The 16297-nt window shown below is 65.6% G+C and overlaps 1 protein-coding gene across 1 annotated transcript in view; it reads right to left on the bottom strand.

The window, feature by feature from the left end:
• Nucleotides 1-10447, bottom strand: part of LOC119094164 (uncharacterized) — a 37258-nt gene extending 26811 nt beyond the window's left edge. Inside the window, exons 1-18 of the mRNA XM_037217238.1 lie at nucleotides 10428-10447; nucleotides 9939-10109; nucleotides 9297-9446; nucleotides 8733-8897; nucleotides 8037-8189; nucleotides 7285-7449; nucleotides 5721-5891; nucleotides 5343-5483; nucleotides 4828-4994; nucleotides 4355-4505; nucleotides 3925-4103; nucleotides 3673-3709; nucleotides 3364-3528; nucleotides 2636-2755; nucleotides 1472-1548; nucleotides 1105-1168; nucleotides 994-1038; nucleotides 570-674 (exon numbers count right to left, since the gene is read on the bottom strand). Coding sequence (XP_037073133.1) covers nucleotides 570-674; nucleotides 994-1038; nucleotides 1105-1168; nucleotides 1472-1548; nucleotides 2636-2755; nucleotides 3364-3528; nucleotides 3673-3709; nucleotides 3925-4103; nucleotides 4355-4505; nucleotides 4828-4994; nucleotides 5343-5483; nucleotides 5721-5891; nucleotides 7285-7449; nucleotides 8037-8189; nucleotides 8733-8897; nucleotides 9297-9446 — 2055 coding nt within the window. The 5' untranslated portion in view covers nucleotides 9939-10109; nucleotides 10428-10447. The remainder of the gene's footprint in view (nucleotides 1-569; nucleotides 675-993; nucleotides 1039-1104; nucleotides 1169-1471; nucleotides 1549-2635; nucleotides 2756-3363; nucleotides 3529-3672; nucleotides 3710-3924; nucleotides 4104-4354; nucleotides 4506-4827; nucleotides 4995-5342; nucleotides 5484-5720; nucleotides 5892-7284; nucleotides 7450-8036; nucleotides 8190-8732; nucleotides 8898-9296; nucleotides 9447-9938; nucleotides 10110-10427) is intronic.
• Between the last annotated feature and the right edge of the window lie 5850 nt (nucleotides 10448-16297).

Here is a 16297-nt window from a genome sequence, read left to right as displayed (position 1 = left end):
GTCACACCCACAGCAGCTCCAGCCGGGACACCTGGCAACACGGACACAGGCGTCACACCCACACCACCTCCAGCCGGGTCACACGCGTCATACCCACACCATCTCCAGCCGGGACAAACGTGTCACACCCACACCATCTCCAGGCAAGTCACAGGCGTCATACCCACACCACTTCCAGCCGGGTCACACGCGTCATACCCACACCACCTCCAGCTGGGTCACACGCGTCACACCCACACCATCTCCAGCCTGGTGACAGGCGTTACACCCACACCATCTCCAGACGGGACACCTGGAAACACGACCAATACCGACACCTCCGACACAGACTCCACCAATGTCGACTGATCAGTGCTCGGTCGCAGCGGCGGCGCACGTGCACGGGCGGGACGCCGGGACGAGTACGATCAGAGGCCGGCTCTGACGTCCGCTGGCGCCCTCTGCCGTGCACGGGCTGCACACGGACAGCACGTGCTGCCCGAACTCGGCACGTCACAAGCGGCACCGCTCGGCTACCGCTGCCATGGGGCGTGGGGCCGGGGCGGCCTGGGGCGCGGCCCGTCTCCTACCTGAGCAGCCACCGCTCGAGGCGTGCCGTGCTCGTAGTGCGCGGCCACCTCGTCACAGAGCGCCGTCAGCTCGCCGCCCAGGCCGTCCGAGGCCTCCTGCAGGTCCTGCCGGCGCGCACGGCACTGAGCTGAGCACCATCGACACCATCGGCCGACGCCGTCACATCTGACGGATGATGCTCAAATCACGGCACCCTGCCTGGCATGCTGTCCTCCATGCCAGTCCGTCACATCACCATCCATTGTCGATGACTCTTCCCGACAGCCGTCCCTGGACGCGGCGCTGCCATCAGCCATCCATCGACGGCCTGCACCTTGTCAGGCGCGTGGCAAATCTAAGCTGACCTCACGGCCGGGCCGCTGGCAGCCGCGGTCGACCGCCGACAGCTGTGCGGATGCTGCTCGTCCGCTGGGAGCTGCTCACCTGCAGCTGGTGGCCGGCGGGCGCGGGCTCGCCGCTGTACGGGTCCTGCTCGGCCAGCGCGGCGCGGTGCGACTCGAGCCGCGCCGCCAGGCCGGCGGTCCGGCGGCACACCTGTTCGGAGAATGCCGCCTCCGCCTCCAGCTGACGGCAGCGCTCCTCCAGCGCGGTCGTCACACTGCGGGACCGAACATGGCGCACGGCTGAACTGCACGGCCAGCGGCGCATCGACGGACACAACCACTTATCCCTTGACGCAAATCGCGACACGAGTAATAGTTTAAGTACAAGCCAAGGACAAGTACATCGAGGCCTTTCCAACGCACCGAAGTATTCTTTTACCTTTCCCCGCTCATGCCGGTTTTATTGCACTGGCCATTACACAGACAGTTGTCCAGGCTGGCGCCAGCGGAGAGGTTAGCGCCGCATGCGGCCGTCGTGCGGAGCACCGGTGCGTGCCGAGCAGGCGGACGCCACTCACCTGTCCAGACGCTGGCCCAGCCGCTCGGTCCGCTCCGAGAGGGGTCCGACAGCCGGCGACTCGGCTGCGCCCAGGTACTGCAGCAGCCGGGCGACGCGCGGCGCCAGCTCCTCCTGCCGCTGGCGCAGCCCCGCCAGCTCGGCCCGGCACGTCTGCGGCGGCGGGCAGCTGTCAGGGATAACAGACACACGGACAGGCAGCCGTCAGGGATAACAGACACACGGACAGGCGGCCGTCAGGGATAACAGACACACGGACGGACGGCCGTCAGGGATAACAGACACACGGACAGGCAGCCGTCAGGGATAACAGACACACGGACAGGCAGCCGTCAGAGATAACAGACACACGGACAGGCGGCCGTCAGGGATAACAGACACACGGACAGGCAGCCGTCAGGGATAACAGACACACGGACAAGCAGCCGTCAGGGATAACGGACACACGGACAGGCAGCCGTCAGGGATAACAGACACACGGACAGGCGGCCGTCAGGGATAACAGACACACGGACAGGCAGCTGTCAGGGATAACAGACACACGGACAGGCGGCCGTCAGGGATAACAGACACACGGACAGGCAGCCGTCAGGGATAACAGACACACGGACAGGCGGCCATCAGGGATAACAGACACACGGACAGGCAGCCGTCAGGGATAACAGACACACGGGCAGGCGGCCGTCAGGGATAACGGACACACGGACAGGCAGCCGTCAGGGATAACAGACACACGGACAGGCGGCCGTCAGGGATAACAGACACACGGACAGGCAGCTGTCAGGGATAACAGACACACGGACAGGCAGCCGTCAGGGAGAGCGGGCACAGGAACAGGCAGTCGTCAGGGACAGCAGGTACCGGTGCCAAAAGACGGCGGCAACAGAGAAGAGATAGGAGAGCTCAGGGGCAGGCAGCCCCCCCCCCCCCCTGGCCGAAACCACGCCACCAGGCTACCTTCTCCGCATCAGTCCGTACAGAGCATACACTAGCACTCCGCACACACATGAATGCCGTGCCCACAGGGCGGGGCTGCCGTTGATTTCCGCCGGCCTCCGCTGCAATCCCGCAGCCGCCACCGACGAGCAGCGGCGGCCGGCCACCGCAGCCGCCTGGTCCCATCACGGACGCGGCGGCACCGCCGGGCGTGGCGCGCATCACGCACCTGGGCCTGTTTCGTCTGCGCCTGCCGGTCGGAGGCGCCGTCGGCTGGCCTCAGCGCGTCAGCCGACGCTCCGACCGCGTCCGCGGCCGACTCCAGACCGAGTAGCTCCCGTTCCACCGTCTGCAACGGCGGAGCCCAGTGTACAGCGGAGGCCACCGCGGGCCAGCACTGCGGCGCGCCAGGCGGGCAGCAGCTGTAGCGCCCCGGCAAGAGCATGACTGAGGCGGCCGCCAGCACGTGCGGCGGCTGTACCGAGGCCGGCGCTGCCGCCACTTCCATATGCACACCCCGGACAGGTAAGTTCTATACCCCACAGGAGGCAGTGGGTGGTGCACTCGAGTCTGTAGTTCGCTCGGCTCCAGACCAACCACAAGCAGGCGCGGCCGCCGCCGGCGCTGCGAACGGTGGCAGCAAATCCCGCACAGAGCTGATGCTCACATGGGCTGACGCTAGGACCGGGGCCGATGGATGCAGATGGGGCTGAGGTCTGAGCCAGTGGACATCGGTCCGGTGCGCTGAGTATAGAGGCCGGTGCGGTGGGTACAGACCACACAGACCAGGACGGAGAGGACGCGTGCCCTGTTCGAGACAAGGCATGTCCTACCAAGTTGGGGTGAACAGTTTTTTTGGTTATTTTTTGTTGCAGTCAATGTCCATGGGTCAACGCTACTTCTCAGGAGCTGAAGGGCTCCAGCCCCTGATAATATGCCGTGCCCCTGGAGCCGTACCTGCCACAGCCTGATCATATCGTCCATAGTGGCAGCGTCAACATCCAGCCGGTCAGCCATCTGCCGCCACTCGGCCTGCGCCCGATCCGCCTCCCCTGCCGCTTCCTGCCCGCCGTCGGTGGCGTCCACCAGCGATTGCAGCTCCGACAGCAGCGGCACCTTGGACTGGCCGGAATGGGACAGACCGTCAGACAGCAGCCCATCCAGCCGGCACCCGTCCGACGGCGCACGGCCCGGTACGCCAGGCCGCGGGAGACTCTTTACAGGCGCCGCTCGCACTAGGATACGCCGGCCGGTGAAACCACACACCTGGACGGCCTCGACAGAAACCTCGGACACCTCTGTACTGACAGGTGGAGGACAGGCGGTCGGGCGGCACCGACCCCCAGCGGCGGCACACTCACGTCCAGAGCGGCGCGCGCCTGCCGTGCGCAACTGGCCGCCTCCCGCAGCGTCTCCAGACTGGTCGGCGCCGGCAGCGGCTGGCGGGCGGCGGCCAGGGCTGCGCGCACCTGCGCCAGCACCGCCTCGGCCCGCTGCCGCGCCGCCAGCTGGCGCGACCAGCCGTCCAGCAGCTCCTGAGCGCGCAGCACGATGGCGTCGTACGAGACCATCAGCTGGCGCTGGTTGGCGTCGAGCTGCGCGCGCGGCTTGGCGGCCAGCAGCGGCAGCAGCCGGTCCACAGTCGTGTGCAGCTCGGCCACTTGGGCGCGCCGTGCCGACTCGTCCGCCATCAGGGCCTGCCGGCGGCCACACACGCGCCGAGTGAGCGGCGCCACCGACCGGGCCCCAGCGGGCCGGCAGCGGCAGCCGCTCGCGCTACAGGTGGGCACTCTTCACGGTCGCATACAACAACCACGTCACCCACGCATAGTACACGAACAACTAGTGGAAATGCCAAGTGTCAGGAGCGCCCCCTATTCGATCAAAGCCGGCTGCTGGGCGGCGCGGCCGTCGTGCTGGCAGCGCGGCTCACCCCCGGGCGCCTCACCTGACACCGGGAGACGGCCTGGTGCCGCTGCGGCGTGTCACCGCAAGCCTCGGCCTCCTCCACGCGCTCGCCCACGTCGCGGGCCCACTCGGACACAGTCTGCTTCAGAGACCGGTACTGGTCGAACAGGCGGCGCGCCTCCTGCAGATACCTGCGCAGTGCGACCCCGCCGAACCGTTACCAACGTGACACTGATCGCGCGCGACTGCACCGACTTAGCCCATGGTTGGCTCTCACTGACGTGACGTGGCGTGACGTGACGTGACGTGACGCGGTGTGACGTCAGACGAAGGCCGACGTAACGCCCGGCAGCTGCTCTACACTCATACGCCATACGCAGAGCTCGCACCCAAATCACACTCAGGTCTAAATTCAGCGAGCAACCGTCTGCACCGCCCACTGCGTGGTTCTGCCATCGTCGCCAGACCAGATCTGGCACTGTACGTCGTGCAGCGGCGGCGCGCGGTACGCACGTCTGTCGGCCGGCCATCTCGCCGGGCAGGGTGTGCAGCAGGCGGCGCGCCTGGCTCAGCTGCTGCTGCAGGCCGGCCGGCAGTTCGCGCGTCGGTCCCAGGCCCTCGGTCTCCGTCACCAGCTGCTGCAGCCGCTCCAGCGCCGGCAGCGTCTCGTCACACAGCGTCTGCCGGCGCCCACACGTACCTGGTCAGTCCGGACGGACACAGTCGGACGGCGAGCACCGGAAGGGAGGTCGGCAGAGCTGCAGGGGGGGGGGGGGGGGGCGAACGGAGGGCACCGGGGGAGATGTGCCGGCCCGCAGGGCGAGACAGGATTGGAACAGGCAGACGTAGAACACAAGAGAACACCAGGCAGACGCCTGTTTACAAGCACCGTTTCCACCGGCCGCGCCATAGCCGCGTCTGCACCACTCCGTGTCAGGCGCTGGTCCACCCTTGAGCGCGCGTGGCGTGCCAGCAGGGACGGGGCGAGCGGCTGACCCGCGCGCCACGCTGCGCCGCGCCGCCCATACCAGGCTCTCCTGGCTGTGTCGGTGGATCTCGGCGTCGTCCATGCTAAGTACGGGCCGTGATCTGATGACGGCCTCCCGCTCGTGCAGCCAGTCCAGTTCAGTCGCCACCTGCTGCGTCAGCGCCGCGTGGCGCTCGGCAGTCTGGGGACACCACGGATAGAACTGAGACAGTCCGGGGACACCACGGATAGAACTGAGACAGTCTGGGGACAACACGGACAGAACTGAGACAGTCTGGGGACAACATGGATACACCCGAGACTGAACCCTGCGGACAGTCCGTCACGGCACACCTGACGCTCCTGTTGAGCGGCTGTTGGACGCCCCCAGGCGGCCGCGGTGTGTCGGCAGACAGCGGGGCTGTACGAGGGCGCTCACCTCCTCGTATTGGCGCCGTTTGGTCTCCACCGCCCGCTTCAGCGACGTCATCTGCTGCTTCAGGCTCTGCAGCTGCTTCAGGATGGCGTTGCGGTCACTGACAGTGCCCTCCTCCGAGATCTGCTGGCCCTTGTCCTGCGCCGCGGCTAACAGCGCCTCGATGTCCTGCACCTGCAGACGGACGGGGTCGGGTCAGTAGTCCCCTGCACCCCGGGGATGGACAGGGTCGGGTCAGGATACCCCCTACACCCCGGGGATGGACAGAGCCGGGTGAGGATACCCCCTACACCCCGGGGATGGACAGAGCCGGGTCAGGATACCCCCTACACCCCGGGGATAGACAGAGCCGGGTCAGGATACCCCTACATCCAGGGGATGGACAGAGCCGGGTCAGGATACCCCCTTCACCCCGGGGACGGACAGAGCCGGGTCAGGATACCCCCTTCACCCCGAGGATGGACAGAGCCGGGTCAGGATACCCCCTTCACCCCGGGGACGGACAGGGCCCGGTCAGGATACCCCCTTCACCCCGGGGACGGACAGAGCCGGGTCAGGATACCCCCTACATCCCGGGGATGGACAGAGCCCGGTCAGGATACCCCTTCACCCCGGGGACGGACAGTGCCGGGTCAGTAGTTCCCTGCACCCCGTGGACGGACAGAACCGGGTCAGAACATTCCCACGTCCGCTGCAGCCCGGTCACGGTAGGCGAAGCGCCGCCCTGAGCGGAACAAAAGCGGAGCTGGAGCGGGGCGGCCGACCGTCTGCGGCCACCACCGTCAGCTCAGGCCGTGACCTACCGCCGGAGGGCCCAGCGCCCCTGATCGGTCTGTCCCGGGGGAAGGGGGAGTGGGGGGCGGGGACCGGCCGGCGCCGGAGGGCGGACCGGAGACCGGGCTGGGCACACACGCCACCGACGACGGCGCGCAGGCTGTCGTTTACCATTTGATCGCACTGCGCGACGCCTAACTTTTTGAGCGAGACGGCCGAGTGGACCCGCCGGTTCGGATCGCCGCCCACCTGGAAGGCAAACCCCGCTGACAGAGCAGCTGTGCACTCCTCTCATCAGCGGCGTGCGCAGAAGTACGGCCTCAGGGCGTGGCGACCTCGGACGAATGTGACACAGGACGCGTGAGGGCCGACACGCCGCAGCGCCCAGTGCAACGACACGACACAGGGACCTAACCAGGGGCAAACCCAGTGTCCGAACTAGGGGCGCAACGGTCGGGTGATCGGTCCCTTCGGCTCCCACGTGTGAAGCTCTGGCTCCAATGCCGGCAGCACCACGGCCCCTTAGCGCTGATATGACCACCGCAGTCGCTGGAGTTCTATAAAAGGTTGTGCAGGGGACGTGCATCACACACCCTTCCAAAAAGCCTATAACGCCAGACGGTAAATCTCGAAAGCAGTGCAGAGTTATCCTGTCCAGTAAGCCAACACTGGGGCCTGCGGCGCCGCGCCGCCGGCGGATGTGCGGGCCGCCGCCGGCGCCGCGGCGTGCCCGGTCCGCCTGAGCGAGGCGCCGGGCAGGGCCGGTGCCATGCACATCCGCGCACATCCGCACCTTGGCCAGCACGCCGGTGTACTGACGGATCTTGTCGGGCACGGGCCGCTCCGTGCGCTCCACGTCGGCCACGATGTCGGCGTGGCTGGTGAGGAAGGCGGTGATCTCGGTCAGCAGGTGCAGGAACTGCTGCCGCAGAAGCACCAGGTTGCGCAGCTTGGAGACCTGCGGACGCGCCGGTGGCGGCTGAGGAGGAGCGCCCGGACCGCCGGCCGGCCGGCCGGACGCCATCCGACCAACGCAGCACCCTCTCAACGGCGCCCCGGGACCGCCGGACGACCGCCGTCTGACCAGCACAGCGCCCCCGCGCCGGCGCGCTGGAGACCGCACGGCGCCTGTTACACCAACAGCCGCCCTCGTTCAGCCTCCGACAAGTGGCAATCAAGGGATTAGCAGAAGCATCATTCCTCTAAATAGCAGCCACCAATTTTCAGAAAAGATTCGTGCGACATCGGTACACACCAACCCATACGACAGACATACAATGATCAGGTTGTTGAAAACACAATTACATTGCGTGCCGTCCTGCGCGTCGTCCTCCATCACGAAGCTGCGCTGCTCGGTTCCAGACATCCGCGCTGGAAGGCTGAACACCTGCCGTCCGTATAGCGGCCTAGGGCGCCTCGGTCGGAGCGGGGCAGAGGCGACGGCTCATGGCCGCCGGCCCGGCCGCTCGGCAGTGACGTGACGTGACGTGACGTGACGTGACGTGGCGTGACTGGCCAGCTCCCGTCAGGCCAGGCGCCGCTCACCTGGTTCTCGATGGCCCGCACCAGCTCGTCCTGCTGTCGGATCAGGTCGTTGAGGTCGGTGATGCTGCCCACCGTCTGGTCCTGCAGCGACTCCAGCTGGTTGCGGAACTCGCGCAGCTTCTGCAGCACCTCCTCGTAGCTGCTGAGGATGCCCTGCCGCCAGCACAAGCACGGGTCAGCCGGCCGCCGAGGAGCCCGGCCCGGCGTCGCCGGCCAGACTCTGCGTCAGTCGGCACCCGGCGAGCCGACACGGCACACCCCGGCTCTGAGGCGTGCTGCTCGGGGCTGGCCAGACCGCCCGTGTCGACACGCGGCTCCAGCACAGGCGCCGCTGGTACCGACTGTGACGCCGCCCAACGGACCTCACGGACGGGCAGACTGAGGGCACACCCTGCGCCCGCGCCTGTCCAGAGTGACGACACTCATTTAAACCAAGCCCGCTCAGAGCGACACAAATCTCTGCACCCAAGTCTATCCAGAGCGACGGCACTCCCTGAGCCTAAGCATGTCCAGAGCAACGGCACTCCCTGAGCCCAAGCCTGTCCAGAGCGACGGCAATCCTTGCACCCAAGTCTATCCAGAGGGGCGGCACTCCCTGAACCCGAGCCAGTCCGGTGTGCCCGGCCTTGAGCGTGCGTGGCGTCCAGCCGGCCAGGCCGGGCCGGGCCGGGCGCGGCTGGCGCTCGTGCTGCCTACCTGAGCGTCCTCCACGCCTGAGCCCATGGGCTTGTTGAGCGTGCGAATCTCCTTCTTGATCTCGGTCAGGTACGTAACACTGGAGGCGATCTTGGTGTTGACGGCCTGCTGGCGCTCTGACGCCGAGCGGAACGCCTCGGCCCGCTCCTCAATGCGCGTGCCCACCTGAGGGACAGGCCGGCCCAGCCCGGTCAGGCGCGTCAAGGCACCGCCGGCGACGGCACGCCGACGCCATCAACCCGGTACACAGTTCGACGTTACACGCATCCCCGGGCCGCCAGCCGCCATGGTGCTGGTCTGACCGACGTGGTCGCTCGTGCTGGGGCTTGTGACCCAGGGCGGTCGGCTCCGTGGTCGGCTCCGTGGCCGGCTCTGTGGCCGGTTCCGCGGCCGGCTCCGTGGCCCGCTCCGCGGCCGGCATCGCGGCCGGCTCCGCGGCCGGCTCCGAGGCCGGCTCCGTGGCCGGCTCTGTGGCCGGCTCCGAGGCCGGCTCCGTGACCGGCTCCGCGGCCGGCTCCGTGACCGGCTCCGCAGCCGGCTCCCGGCACCGGAAACGCCGCTTACCTCGCCGTAATGGGCGTTGAGCGTGGCCAGCGAGTCGGTGAGGGTGAGCCGGTCGGGGGCTCGCAGGCCCGGCAGCAGCCGCTGACTCGTCTCTAGCACGCCGGCCAGCTGCTGTCGGTGCGCGTCGTACTCCTCCTGCAGGCTCGCCATCTGCCGGACGTGGTTAGAACCGCAGCTGCCGCACCGGGGCCACACCACTGACAGCACGGAGAGTCTCGCAGAAAGGGCGGGGGCTGCAGACACCGCAGCCAGACACAGCCGTACAGTCGTAGCCGCGCCGGGCCGCATCTCATTCCCAATCACTGTCCTACGGTGTCGGACATGAGCCCGAAGAAAACACAACTACACAAAGAAAGCCCAGCATCGGGGTTTAACGTAGCCATTACTTGTCTCGACCTACCTATACGTCCTATTTGGGAGTCACGGGCGTATAGTTTTTGCTTGATCATTCCAAAAAGCCTGATTGAGTTATCATAGTTGGGCTAACTCTCTTTAAAAAAACCTTAGCGAAGGCAATGAACATGGGCTGTATTTCCTTTCTGATAATCACGGCCGTCGGACGGTTGACCGGGTGTCGCCGATCGCGGCGTGGGGAGGAGGCCTCATCCGGCCGTGGGGGGGGGGGGGGGGAGGGCCGGCTACCTTGAGCGCGTGCTCCTGCAGGATGGCCAGATTGGTGGCCGTGAGCGGCTCGTGGCGCAGCGTCAGCTGGGCTGACTGCAGCCAGTCACGACACTGCTCCAGCTCGGCGTCCAGCTGGCGGCGCGACTTCAGCACCAACGCCAGCTGCTCCCGGCCGGCCGCCGCCCGCTCCTGCTCACCCAAGGAAGACGCAGGTCAGCTCGTAGCGTCGACCGCTCCACAACACAAACATGTGCAAACAGAGCACAAACACCAACACACGTGCAAACGCATGCGCGCACGCAGTCGCTCGCACCGTCGCTGACGCCGCACAGAGTGCGGCAATATCTGCTCGACAAACGCCAAACCGTCCCCTTCATGAGGCCTGCACTGAGCCGCGGCCGCTAGACTACATAGGTCGAGTCGTCTGGGACGGCCCGTGATCACCGGCCGGCGGTCAGTGCAGCGCGGCGCGCGACAGACAGGGCCCACAGCCGGCGCGCCACACACCTGCAGGCCGGCGACGTCCCGTTTCAGCTGCTCCAGCTGGTCCAGCAGCTTCTGCTTGTCGTCGTCGCTGCAGTCGGCCAGCAGCGGCTCGGCCTGCTGGCGCAGCTCGGCCAGCCGGCGGCCGGCCAGCGTATCCAACTGCGACACTAGTGTCTGGCGGCCGCCAAAACTGGACAGTCTCTCAGAGTTGCGGCGACGCACAGCAAACCGAGGCGCTTCAATACTGTAGCCATATACTGTACTACAACACCGAGGTTCCAGCTCCAGTGTTGCAGCCTCCGCAGAAAATCAGTGCAAAGCAGAATAAAGGCGATTACATTTTTGGTGTGAAAGAGGGTATATGGAATATGTTGCAAGCTATCTGAACCGTGAGACCGAATGTCAGCACCACGTCTCTGGTGAACTCAATCACACACCAAATGCAAGGAGGGGGGGGGGGGGGGGGGGGAGGGCTCCCTGTTCTAACTTCCTGATGCGTTGCTGCGAACGCCAACCATTCGACTGACCGAACCGGCCCGCCGCGTGTCTGCAGCCGACCACGTATGCCACTTACCGTTCTCTGGTCCATGAGCTGCTGGACCTGTTGAGCAGCCAGCGGCAGCTGCTCCGGCAGCTGCAGCTGCTCAGCGGCGTCGGTCAGCTGTTGGCGAGCGTCGCTGGTGGCGCGCTGCAGGCGTTCGCGGTCTGCGCGCGCCCGCCGCAGCGCCGCCGTCTGAGTCTCCAGCGCCGCCGACAGCTCCTTGACAGACGCCTGCCCGGCCGGCAGAGGCGCGGCGCGCGACAGAGTCACAACACACAGCCGCCAACAGCACATGGCAAGGCATGACAAGACGAGCCCAACATCGATTCACAGCTGTGTGGCTTTGGCGCTCTGGGCCTGGTGCCATGGTGATGTCACCCCATCCTTATATGCAGGTCAGTACATAACCGCAATAGGTCTGAGAGCTCTTCAAGTCCCACATGGGAGAGAGGGGAAGGGGGGAGACGTGGGTGAGGAGAGAGAGGAGAGGGCACATCATCGTATATATATATATATATATATATATATATATATATATATATAATTATTCGTCACTATAGTGTCCAGCTTCATCACCAGTTCACCTCGCCCTTCCACAGAAACAACGACCTGATGACGACAGACAATATATAATTCGGCCAATTGACTCGCGATGTTCGCAGAGACCGATGCCATGCTTCGCGCCCGCTGAGTCGCCATGCATCAAGTGGCAGACACCTCATAACTGCAGCCAAACCTTCCGCTGATGCACTGCACTGGTCATGACTGACCACACCACACTGCTTTGAGTATCGCTGTCACGTAACGCTGGCAGCCATGGCTGTGCCGGCGGCTGACGCACCTCCATCCGCTGCAGTGTCGAGGTCAGCTGTTGGCGCTCAGAACTGGCCAGGCTTGGACCCAGGCTGGACACGGCCTTGGAAAACTGCGGCAGCATCGAGCGCTTCGCGTTCGTCTCGGCCTCCAGAGCCTGCCGCCGCACAGACACAGCGTTGCGACGCAAGCGACGAGAATGGGAAGACGCCGTGCACTCGTCTCATGGAAAGGACCTGTCGCCGGCCTGAGCGTCTTGCAAGGCTTCAGCTCTGCTTAATCATACAGTCCTAGCCCATTCGACCTCATAGCATTTTTCTCAAACGACACAAAAGCACGGAAGTCCAACATCGGCTGAAAATACAAAGAATAGGGGAATACGGCACGTGAGGGTGATCCCGCTACGTAATTGTACACATATCCGGTCCCCAACCGTGCATTGGGGTTTATAAACCCCACCACGCTCGGACAGTGGATAGGTGAGCAGCGTGCAGCACGGCCTACTTCCTGGACGGATGGCGCGGCCGTCAGACGGCGTCCGGTCGGCCTGGCGGCCTGGCGGGCTGGCGGACCTGGATCTGCTGGATGCGGTCGGCGACGGCCTCAGGCGTGAAGCCGATCGGGCGGGCCAGGCCAGCGGCCGTCTGCTGCGACTGCTGGCACCAGCCGGCCAGCTGGCGCAGTTGCTCCAGTAGCCACTCCAGCTGCTCGGCGGCCGAGCGCACGCTGGCCGTCTTCTGCTCCAGACGCCGGCACAGTTCGTCGTAGCCGCGCTGGGCGTTCAGCACCTGCCGCCGGCCAGGCGCGGCGCGCTGGTCAAGGCCAGCCCCGGCGCGTGGGCCGCTCCCTCCTCCGCAGACGCAACGCCACACGGCCGCACAATCGGCTCAGGGCGCAATATAACCGTGCAACCGCCACTGTCCGCTACACAGCCGACCGATCGACGCCGACGGAGCCCCGCGCAGCGCAGACGCCATGAGAGGCGGCACAGGGCGCTGTGCGACGGAGCGGCCGACACGCCCCCAGTCGGCCTGCCGCTCAACATCAGACGGGGCGGGCCCCGACTCGCCTGGCTGGTGACGTGCTGCGCCTCCGGCTCCGGCAGGCGGGCGCGCGCCTCCTCCGCCCGCCGCTCCAGCGCCTGCAGCTTGGTCCGCTGCGCGTCACACGTCTGACGCAGCTCGGCCAGCGACTGCAGACGCCCGTCGCCAGGCGCCGCCTGCGCGTCCACGGCCTGCCACCACGGCCGACTCCCGTCAAAACAACACACCGATACCAACCAGACTGTGGTCCATCTACACCAAACCCTCTAAATGCGGAACTGCATGAACGAACGCACACGAGTGTACCGTTGTCACGTTCTTTCACGTTGTTGAGCGTTCGACCTCGACTGGCACAGGTGGCTCCGTGCTGCGTATGACATCTCCATGAACATCTATGAAAGCCTGTTGCACCCCACTGGTATCCAGGCATAGAAACATCCATTAAACCCAAAGCAACAACACGGGTTGCATTCGGTTCTACGACTGTCTCGCCGGTCTGCGCCGGCCTGCGTGTCCTGGGGGAAGTCCCTGTCGGACACGGTCGCCCTGTTCGGCCGTGCGACGTTGGACTGGGAGCGGCACATGGTGCGCGCCCGGCTGCCGGGCCGGCCTACCCGCAGAGCGTCCGACGTCGCTTGGTGCCACTCCCGGCACGCGTGCAGCGCCGCCGAATACTCCTCCACACACGTCTGGGCGGCCGTGCGCGCGTCCAGCACCTCGGCCACCTGCGGAGCATGTGTCACAGCCTCAGCGCCACAACCTCACCCGGATGAAGTCCTGCTGACGGTGGGCGGCGGCGGGTGACAGACCGGCCGGCGCCGCGCCGCGCCAGCGGCGGCACACTGGGTCAGTCTGGCCAACACGTCAAACGCTGACACGGCCACGGGACCGATCTACCGATCACGCGCTGAGCGCGCCGCCTGGCATCCGGGCAGACCTCGGAGAAGGACGCTGTGCCCGCCGCCAGCCGGGCAGCGGCACACTCACCCGGCTGCGCCCACCGTCAGCCCGGCTGCGCCCACTATCAGTCCGGCAGCGGCCCACTCACCCGGCTGGCCAGCTGCTCCAGCTCGGCCCGCGCCGGCTGCGACGACGACTCAGCACTCAGCTGCAGCCGGCGCGCCTCCAGCTCGTCCAGCAGGGCCTGCTTGGTCAGCAGGGCGTGCTGCAACTCGCGCAGCCGCTCCAGCTCGGCGGCGGCCGTCTCCGGCTGCAGGCGCGCCGTCTGCCGGTCCAGCTCGGCCAGCTGGCGCGTCTGCTGCTCTGCCCAGTCCCGCACGCTCGCTTCGTCCTCGTCCAGCCGCTGCAGGCCGTCGGCGGCCGCCTGGAGCTCGGCCAGCCGCGACTGCGCCCGGTCGATCAGCAGCTCCAGCTGACAGCGCACCTGAGACACAGTCCGTCAGTCAGCGCCAGACACAGCCCGTCAGTCAACACCAGAAACAGTCTGTCTGCCAGCACCTGATACAGCCCCTCAGTCACTGCCAAGCACAATCCGTCAGTCAGTACCAGACACAGCCCGTCAGTCAGCACCAGACACAGTCCGTCAGTCAGCACCAGACACAGTCCGCCAGTCAGCACCAGACACAATCCGTCAGTCAGTACCAGACACAGTCCGTCAGTTAGCGTCAGACACAATCCGTCAGTCAGTACCAGACACAGTCCGTCAGTCAGCACCAGACACAGCCCGTCAGTTAGCTTCAGACACAGCCTGTCAGTCAGCACCAGACACAGTCCGTCAGTCAGCACCAGACACAGTCCGTCAGTCAGCACCAGACACAGCCCGTCAGTCAGCACCAGACACAGCCCGTCAGTCAGCACCAGACACAGTCCGTCAGTCAGCACCAGACACAGCCCGTTAGTCAGCACCTGATACAGCCCATTAGTCACTGCCAAGCACAATCCGTCAGTCAGCACCAGACACAGACCGTCAGTCAGCACCAGACACAGCCCGTCAGTCAGCACCAGACACAGCCCGTCAGTTAGCGTCAGACACAATCCGTCAGTCAGTACCAGACACAGCCCGTCAGTTAGCGTCAGACACAATCCGTCAGTCAGCACCAGACACAGTCCGTCAGTCAGCACCAGACACAGTCCGTCAGTCAGCACCAGACACAGCCCGTCAGTTAGCGTCAGACACAGCCTGTCAGTCAGCACCAGACACAGTCCGTCAGTCAGCACCAGACACAGTCCGTCAGTCAGCACCAGACACAGCCCGTCAGTCAGCACCAGACACAGCCCGTCAGTCAGCACCAGACACAGTCCGTCAGTCAGCACCAGACACAGCCCGTTAGTCAGCACCTGATACAGCCCATTAGTCACTGCCAAGCACAATCCGTCAGTCAGCACCAGACACAGTCCGTCAGTCAGCACCAGACACAGACCGTCAGTCAGTACCAGACAGAGCCCGTCAGACAGCGTCAGGCAAAGCCCGTCAGTCAGCACCTGGCCGGCCAGTCCACTGGGGAGAGGCCGGCGGGCAGGCAGCCACTACACACGCTGACCTCCACTCGACAAATACCACTGCAGGACGTGCCGCGCTGACCCGGTCGGTTGGAGCGAGCCCGGTCTGCAGGTGTCCCGTCCCTGAGTCTTACAGCTGACGTCCTCCGACGTGTGTGCGTGAGTGCGTGCATGCGCGCGCGTGTGTGCGTGTGTCTGCGTATGGGGAAAGGGGTGCCCATGTTTATATTTGTGTGCAATGAGAAGGGGTCGTGCGTGCATGTGTGCGCGTGCGTGCGTGAATGTGTGCGTGCGTGCGTGCGTGCGTGCGTGCGTGCGTGTGCGTGCGCGTGCGCGCGCGTGCGTGCCAGCCCCACCTGCAGCTCCCGCTCCGGCACAGTGTCGGGCGGGTGGTCGTGCGGCGAGGACGGCCGGCTAATGGAGGCCGTGGCCGCCTCGCAAATCTGTACGGCCGTGTCCAGCCGAGACTTCTCGCACTGTAGCTCGTTGTGCACGCTCTGTCCAACGAAGACGAGCGCCGTGAGTGGCCAGTCACGGCGTCCGGCACAGCACGACCGCGGACGCTGAGGCGGAGCCGCGGCCGCGCCGCCCGGCGTTCCTGCCAGGGCGTTGGCGGGTAGCGCCCGTTCGCGGGCTGTCTGCCAGCACCACAGGTCAGACACTGCACTTGTCGCCGGCCACTCCGTGCACACAGCTCCGCCACACTCCAGACGGACGCCTCAGACGTCGCCTTTCTGGGCGACCGAGAAGGGCCCGTGACGGCCGAGCGCGACACCGGCCGCCACAGCACTGCCGCTGCATAATCGTGTGCATAAGGACAGTGCATAATCATACGCCACGAGGCACTAGAAACAAAATATTTCGGGTGCGCAAAGCCCATCAACAACTTCCCGCTACACAAACCTCCCACCACAAATCGAACGATAGAAGGGCATAAGTGCAACACATCACTAAATGCTGCATTCAAAAAGTTCTGTCTTGTAACCATCGGCTTTTGCGATGGAGTACATCTGATTGGTGGAAATTATAACATC

Source organism: Pollicipes pollicipes, unplaced genomic scaffold, assembly GCF_011947565.3.
Source record: "Pollicipes pollicipes isolate AB1234 unplaced genomic scaffold, Ppol_2.1 Scaffold_4002;HRSCAF=4701_pilon_pilon_pilon, whole genome shotgun sequence".
Taxonomy (NCBI): Eukaryota; Metazoa; Arthropoda; class Thecostraca; order Pollicipedomorpha; family Pollicipedidae; genus Pollicipes; species Pollicipes pollicipes.
This window is presented reverse-complemented; position numbering and strand designations above follow the sequence as displayed.